The sequence below is a fragment of the Stegastes partitus genome, unplaced genomic scaffold, assembly GCF_000690725.1.
Source record: "Stegastes partitus isolate 25-593 unplaced genomic scaffold, Stegastes_partitus-1.0.2 Scaffold10, whole genome shotgun sequence".
Taxonomy (NCBI): Eukaryota; Metazoa; Chordata; class Actinopteri; family Pomacentridae; genus Stegastes; species Stegastes partitus.
The window spans coordinates 1,988,873-1,997,763 of NW_007577741.1; the positions used below are offsets into that span (position 1 = coordinate 1,988,873).

Sequence of the window (8,891 nt, forward strand, 5' to 3'; positions counted from 1 at the left end):
TTTTACAGACGGAGCCTAATGAGGCTGACGAGGCCTCCTGATTACACAGAGGACGACTGGAAATGTCAGGATGTCCCGGAAGAGACACAAAGTCTTACTCAGAGTGAGTTTACTCAAACAAGTGCGATATTGTAGGAAGGCTGAAGTTAAAAAAAAAAAAGAGAGAGAAAAGAATGTCAAAGCAGAAGGACGATGATGTTTGGTCAGAACTAAATATTTCCAGACGACTGTTTTGGTCACAAAATGTAAAGTATGACTTGAGAAATACTAGAACATTTTTAATAGGCCTTCTGACAGCAGTCATGTATAAATTTAACAATGAAACTATTTTTCTTTGCAGTGAAACTCCAGAATTAGCACATCAGTAACCGATCTGGCAGAATTAGTCGGTGGTGGCCAGTTCTGTACTGTCTGTCTTGTTTGGTTTCCTGTCTTTACTTCGCGAGCTGGCTGCTTCCACTCGAATACATTTTCTTCCTAACACTCGTAACTCCTGCTACATTTGCAACAGGGGTGTCCAATCCTGGTCCTCGAGGGCCACAATCCTGCATGTTTTAGATGTTTCCCTCTTCCAACACACCTGATTCACATGATCAGGATCGTTATCAGGCTTCTGCAGAGCTTGATGATGAGCTGATTTACACCTTCCATCTATAGTACTGCTGTGTTTGAGGACCCCCAAGATAAAGAGTTTTAGAATTTCTGCTGGCCTTGTTTTAGTTTGAAAACTCCAAAGTTGTATGTTAGTCTGGAAAACTGGCAAACTTTTGGAAATGAAGAGGCAGGCACCTACAGTCGTCCTCAGATGTATTCCTACCCTTCCATTAAAGAAAAGGCAAAATTCACAAAAGCCACTCAAATAACCAGAAACTGAAAAAGTAACAATAGATAAAAATGTGCTAAATTATAATTTAGTGAAATAAGATATTGCTTTTGAATTGTGGTTGAAAATAACAATTTAAAAAAAAAACAAAGGTGTTCTGGCCCACTGCTCATCAGCAAAGTGCTCTAATTTGTCTGGGAGTTTTTTTGTTTTTTTTTAATTATTCTTTTCAACCACAATTCAAAAACAATGCCTTATTTTACTAAAGTATAATTTAGCAAATTTTTATTTATTATTACTTTTTTCAGTTTCTAGTTATTTGAGTGACTATTGTGAATTTTGCTTTTCTTTAATGGAAGGGTATGAATACATCTGAGGACGACTCTAAGTGGAAGGAAAAGCTCAAGACCCTTGTCGAGGGCCGTCAGGGCATAAAACACGATACACTGGCCAGAGAACAATAAAGTGTGTCCAAACACATAGTGTGTTAAATGTAGAATACCAAAAACAGTCAGATTTCCTGCTACATCCACTTACATTTTGCAGTTTGCATGCTTTTCTGGCTTTTCATTGTCCTCTGTACATCTACTAACATCACAGTGTCTGCACAAGTTTAAACAAGCTTGAGTCCCTGAGATCTCACACAGAGATGACAGCTCGTTTCACACGACAGACTGCGACGGTTAAAGTTTAAAGTACGATATGATGACAAAGCAGTCTGTCCCAGTTGTATGGAGACTGTATGAAATCACTTTGTGAGCTCAAGTATGCCCCAATACATGGTGTGTTAAATGCAATATTAAAGAAACACCACATCGTTAGAGTTTTTTTTGTTGTTCTAACATTCTGAGAAAGCTCTGCAAAGATTTTTTTAACATTAGATTAAAATATTATTAGAACTTGTAGGTAGTTTTAGCCAATGCTGTGGAAACATTCCTGCTTGCTGGGCAGGATATCTGACTAAAAGTGGATGGATTTTGTAATGAACATGTTTTTTTTTTTAGGCCTTTCTGACCTTCCATAGACTTCAGTATCTTCTAAGTTGCACTATGTGCTAAAAGTAAAAAGACAAAGAAAACTATTTGGAAAAGTGGAGTCAGTGTTTTTCCAAGTGACAGTTTTATCTCATAGGCTATTGAGTGCTGTAATCGCGTCTACAGTAAGTTATTGTTTAAGTGAATTATGACCGTATGCCTATAAAATTACAATAAAATACTAGAGATCTGCCAGTATTGTTACACTGCACTGTTAACCCTGCCCAGAACTTTCATGCTGCCATACGTAGAAGGTCTTTCGGGGTCCATTGGACACCAAGAAAGAATATGTGCAGAATGTTTGTTGGTATTCATTATAGACTTTTATACTGTGTTAAATACATTTTCTGATAAGTTGAAATAGTTTTGGTTCCAGATGCATGACACATGTCCCTCTTTTTATATATTTTTTAAAAATCTACCCGTTAAAAAACAATACCTGTCACCTAAACCACATGGCCTGTGGTCCAAAAGACCCCAAAAGTCCTGAATAGGGTTAAATGCACAAATACATGTAGGTACACGCAGTATACACACACTCCTAAATCCTGGGGGAATCCTTGAACCATGAGCCAAACTGCATAAAAAGCCTGACACGTTCTTAGCGCCGTGTTCTAAATGCATCATCTAAGGTGAGTACTGAACAGTCACGTGACCTGAGACAAGTAGAAACGGTTTCCTGAAGTGTGGAACCGTACTGCTTCATCAGGTCATTCTTGTTGTTTTAATGGCTTCAAAATGTTCTGTCGTGGTTGCAGGATGTGTTTTATTAGTGAATTTTCTTGTTATATGTTTAATTCTTTTTTTTTTTTTCTATTGCCAGACTTCTAAATGATCTCGTTCAGAGTCTCCTGGACGAGATCATTCTACATATATGATGAATAGCATAAAAATAAGGCTGTTTAAATCATCTTATGATAATGATATTCCAAACATTGATCATCTATTTATATGAATAACGTCCTGACAAATGTAAAAATGACTAAATGAGCTTATTTGTTCATTCTGTTCCAACATGTTTGCTGCTACATTTTAAATGCATTCACTTCAATTCCAAACAACAAGATGCTGATTTATTTTTATATTTCCAGTTGATGCCCTGATCTGGATCCTGAGGTGAGCTCTTCTTCAAATGGTCACACTGTTCAGCACCTGGTAGTTCTGAGTCTCTTATTGAAAACGTATAGATATTGTATGTGTGAACTGTCAGACTGTAAGCTGATGCAGTTTGAAGTGTTTCTCTCACATTACCACACACAACAATGAGATGTGAAGCCATGCTCCAGTGCAGTCGAACAGTCTGTGGTGTGCCTTTTGAAACACGTTTTATCAGTTAACTTTGTTTTGTTGCTGTAACTGAATGGGAGACATGGTTGTATTTTAGGTCAATAACACATGACTACATACGTGTCTTCTCCTGTGGTCGCTTTCCAGCCTTCGAGACATGAATGTGTCATCTGCCAATGTGACCGTGGTGATAGAGTATCGGGATTCCTACACCAAAGCCGTGACCAAGAATGTGATCGTTGTGGTTCTCGGCCTCTCCATAAACTACATCAATGCAGCGCTCATTCAAACCTTTTGCAAACACCAGGTCTGACAGTTCTTTATTTGCATGAAACAAATACATTTATTACTGAAATTAGCTAGAAATGAATGTGCACATGAATAATTCTGTATGTTAAATATATTAAAAAAAAGCAGATTTACAGATTGTATCTCTCATTTTAGACTGCTGATGGGCGGAAGTGTTACAGAGTTGGTTCATTATCCAACACAACAGACTAATAACTGCACTTCCCGCCCTTGTTTTTTCTTTTTTTCCGCCAACCCTCCAGATCTTCTACATGAATCCACGGTACATCCTTTTTGTCCACCTGGTGGTCAACGATATGATCCAAGTGACGCTGACCATCTCATTGTTCGTAATCAGCTACGTCCTCTACAAAATAAATGTCTCTGTGTGCTGCGCCATCATCCTGCTGGCGCTCTTCACCACTGAGAACACCCCTCTGAACCTGGCTTGCATGGCCGTGGAGTGCTACATCGCCATCTGCGTCCCCCTTCGCCACAGTCAGATCTGCACCGTCAGAAGAGTGCTCATCCTGATCGGTTTAATTTGGGCGACCACCGTCTTGTCCGTCCTCCCCGACCTTTTCGTCACCTTGGCCACAGAGCCGCTGGAGTACTTCAGCTCCCGTGTGTTTTGCCTCAGGGAAACTGCTTTTCCAAACCCCCACATCATCAAGAAGAGGGACATTACATATGTTGTGTATCTGGTCATCGTTTGGTTTGTCATCTTTTACACATACATCAGAATTGTGTTCACTGCAAAAACAGCAAGCAAATACGCTAAGAAAGCCCGAAACACAATCCTCCTCCACGGATTTCAGGTGTTGTTGTGTATGGCAACGTATACGGTACCGTTTTTGTTAACGGCCCTGCAGCAGTGGTTCCCCAAGAACTTTCCAGATTCCCTATTCGCTTGTTATATTATCTTCCAAGTCCTGCCTCGATCCATCAGCCCAATCGTCTATGGAGTAAGAGACAAAACTTTCAGGAAGTACCTGAAAAGGCACATGTTATGTCAAGTAAGGCCACAGGAATTTTGACATTAGAAGCTAAGTATTACATCTTTTTTGCCTCACTTGTTAAATTCTATTTATTTTTGTATTATTATTATCATTATTTTTTTCTCTCATTTTGAGGAGAAATTCTGGCAAATAAATAGTTTAACTCTGTTTCACTAAATTTCAACACTTACAATAATGCATCTGTAGCGCTACACTGTACCCGGTAGCAATTATTAAAGGCTTAATTTTTTTTCCCATTATTTTATTTTATTTATTACTATTGTTATTATTATTTTTAACAGGATTTATAAACTTTAACCTCGAGACCCGAACTCTTGTTTGAGCATTTTTTTTATTTCTCTTTGCTATTTGATCTAATAAAATAGCAAACAGAATAAAAAATATAAAGAAAATATAATATTTATTTTAAAAAATATATAAAAAAAAAATAAAAAATAAAAATAAATAACAATAAATAAAATAATAAAAATTAAATAATTAAAAATAAAAAAAATAGCTAATGTGGTAATATAACCCAAAATGTGATGTCCACGCTAGGTCTTAAGAGGTTAAATAAAAGGTGCAAAGTATGAAGACACTCTTTACTGCCATTTCTCTTGTCCCCCACAACTAGATGATCCCCGAGCTTGTCCAGTCTGAGTTTCATTTAGTTTGTAGGTAGACACTAAATGTAATTGACCTAAATCTTTGTGATATCCTGCACATCACTGGCCATCTGGATGTGAGGTGAGTCTTTTAGAATGAGCAGCTGCCTCAGTTCATCAGGTTCATTTACTCACTGGAGCTACTTTTGCAAACCCTAAAATGTTTCAGCCATGAACGAAGCACACTAACTGCTCCATTATCGGATGTAACTGTTGTAAGCTCAGAAGTTAAAGTTAGGCAAAGAGGCCTCCAGGCATGCACAAGTTTAAACACTCTCTTTTCTTTGCTTTTCTTTTGCTCTTAAAAATACAGAAACACCAGCACCTTAGCACATACTGCAGACTATCAGAAGTCCACAAAAAACTTGTGGTACAACACTCACATTTGCTCTTAAACTTGTATGAAACACTGAATGTCTGCTTGCTCTCAAAACACAATCATACTGACAATGTTCTGCATATTCATGTTCTGGCTGGACCACCTGTGGCTACAGACATTAGCAAATTTCCAGGTGATGCATTGTGTGCTCTTACATTTAACTTGCAAACTCTGGTATAAATGTCTTTTTTAAATTAAAAATTAATGTGGAATCGGTGTGTAAATTCTAAACTATGTCAGACTGTAAAAAAAAAACAAAAAATTGTAAAAGTAATGGCAGCAAAGTTTCCAGAAGGATACCGTAAAATTACAGTAAATAACTGTTTTGCAAAATTACATACTATAAACTGTAAAAATACAAAGCGGATTTTACAGTCAAAATTAATTAAAATACATTATATTCAAGTTGATAAATGTTCGATATACTATAAATTAACAGACATATTATATTTAAAAAGCAAAGTATGATATATTTTGGGTAAATCTCTGTAGATTTACTGTACTCAAAAATCTGTTAAAAAAAAAAAAAAAAGAAAAGAAAAAATATTGGCAGCAAAGTTTCCAGACAGGTACCGTAACATTACAGTAGATAACTTTTGTAGAATTACATACTATAAATTGTAAAAACACAAAGTTGATTTTGTCATCAAAATGAATTAAATTATAGAATATTGAAGTTGAAGTTGATATATTGCCAATATGCTGTAAAATAAAAGACTTATTATGTCAAAACACGTAAAGATGTGATACTACTCAGATGGATTTCTGTAATTTTACGCTATTCATTATGTACTTTACAAAACAGCAGAGTCTATCTACAGTAATTTCTTGTTAAAAAAGTGTTTTCCTTGTACAATTACAAAGTTCACAAAAACAAAAAACGCACCAGATTTATTAAAACAAAGATAAAAATCTGATAGCTTACAGTATTAATCTATCATTTTAGAGAACTGGGCTGCAAGGTGGTTCGTTGGTGAGCACTGTCGCTAGAAGATCCCCGGTTCACATCCCACGATCTTTCTGCATAGAGTTTGCATGTTCTCCCCGTGCAGCGCGGGTTCCCTCTGGTTTCTACGGCTTCCTCCCACACAGTCCAAAAACAATAATTGAACCAGTAAGAGAGATCATATTTCTCCTGTGCTAGCTTCTATTCATTGGCTCCCTGTAAAATACAGAATATAACAAGTTCTATCCTATTATAAAGATCTTATTGGACCATATTATCCTCAGTGAGCACTTCCCTCTCAGACTGCAGGTCTGCTTGTGGTTTCCAGAGTTTCCAGAAGTAGAATGGGAGGCAGAGCCTTCAGTTATCAGCTCCTCTGTTATGGAATCAGCTCCCAGTTTGGGTTCTGATTAGTCTTAAAACATTCCTCTAAAGCTCATAGGTAGAGCTGCTCAGGATCATCTGAACTGTCCTTCAGTTATGCTGCTATAGCTTCAGACTGCTGGAGAATGAGCCTGGTTCTGTCAGATTGCGGTGGTCCATGAACACGCTCAGTGGTAGATTTTGGTTCGCAGCAGAAAGTAAACTCTGTTCCAGTCTAGTCAAGTCAGTACCCTTCAACATAAAGAGAGGCATTCACTATTAGTGTGATACCTTTCCAGCTCATTGCTCTCTGTGTCACAAGCTAGTATGATGTGAGATCCCTGCTAAGTACAGACTTCCCAGTCAACTACGCGAGTGGTGAGGACACTTTCCTCTGGCTGTGTGGGCGTCTCTGAAAGAGCCAGCTGTTGCAGCTCTGTTTCCTAATGCCAGTGTATGGTTCATGGACCTAGCGCACTCAATGGGACCCTTTCCAAATGCAGACCTTCCAGTCCACGAACAGCAGGCATGAGAACATTACTCCAGCTGAGCCAGCACCTAAATGCTCCTGGAGCATGTTGCTTGCGGTAGCCAGCTAATGCTCTTATCAGTAGTCCATGACAAGTACAGACTGGGACAGCTGACAGAGGACGTCTATCCCCTCTCTCTGCTGGTCTACATGAGCTCAGAGGAGTCATGCCACTGTCATGTGGCTCTCCACTTACAATATATGCGAGGCTTGTTTGAACTTCTGAGCTTGGTTCTGGACTCTAGGAGGGAAACTAATTTTGTGGCTCCAGAAATGGGCAGACATTCTAATCCTGCCATAGTCTCTTCCTGCTACAGTTTTAGGCCAAATAGGGTCTCTGTCTTTGTTCAAGGCCTTAATGGCAGCTATGAAGCAAAACAGCTTCCTCCTCCTCCTGTGCATACAGCCTGTCTAGTGATTACTGCTGAACTGAAAGGGTTTCTCTAGACCATGGTGGTGGTTCTTGGGGGATTTCCTACTTGTGCTGGTGGAGAGATTCAGTCAACACAGACCAAACTAGAGCGCTCTAGGAGCTGTGGCCATTTGCTGGCTGGTCTTCACAGATGCCTCCACAGGAGGCCGAAGCATGGTCTACACCAGGGGTATTCAATTAAAAGTCACTGAGGTCCAGTTATTAAAATTACCTCCAAGTAGAAGGTCCAAATCCATATATATGAAATATATAACTGGGTGAAAAGATAGTCTCTTTACTCAGAGGACCAAGATTACAGTGTAACAGCCGGAACACCTGACCTGTGGGACAGCTCTCCTGGTATGCAGGTGTCAGAAAACACTGAATAAATGTAAAAACCCCAAAACAGAGACGAGTAGGGATAAGTTGTTCAGAGGTAATCTGATTAGATTTCAGCAGTCAAGTTGGATTTTTGACATTTATCAAAGTTTGGTACCTGTGATTTACAAAAATCAGGATTACCCTGATCCCAGCAGAGTGCTGAAATTAGGAACAAAATCTAATAAAACTTTAAAACTGGTAAAATAAATAAAGACATTTAAAAAAAAAAGCATAATGTAGTATTCATAAGTTTATTTATATTTTGCTCTTGATTTGTTTACCATTACAATGAAAAGTAGATAAAGAAGGTCCCCAGCCTTTTAGCACAGTAAAGTTAAAAAAAAAAGAAAAAAAAGAAAAGAAAAGATTTTGGCCCCATGAAATAACCTCCTAAAAAGCTGTCAACATCAAACAAATTTAACTTTAATTTAAATTTATTGTTTTGTATATTTCATTTTATCAACGTATATTGATTGATTTTTTAGGATTTAAAACAAATGTTCAAAATATCCACAATATTAAATTATTATCAGTAAATTAATGCTAAATGCCATCTCAAGCACACACACAGGCACACCTACACACACACACACACACAGGCACACTTACACACACACCTACACACACACACAGGCACACCTACACACACCTACACACACCTACATACACACCTACACACACACACACACACACACACACACCTACACACACACCTACACACACATACACACAGGCACACCTACACACACACACCTACACACACACAGGCACACCTACACACACACC

General features: G+C 38.2%; 1 protein-coding gene across 1 annotated transcript; it reads left to right on the forward strand.

Moving 5' to 3' along the window:
* The first annotated feature begins 3,301 nt into the window (after nt 1–3,301).
* Nucleotides 3,302–4,469, forward strand: LOC103360601 (olfactory receptor 52E8-like). The gene is made up of 2 exons (XM_008286407.1): nt 3,302–3,451; nt 3,696–4,469. Exons 1-2 carry the CDS (start codon nt 3,302–3,304, stop codon nt 4,467–4,469), a joined length of 924 nt encoding a protein of 307 aa, XP_008284629.1.
* Nucleotides 4,470–8,891: the final 4,422 nt, after the last annotated feature.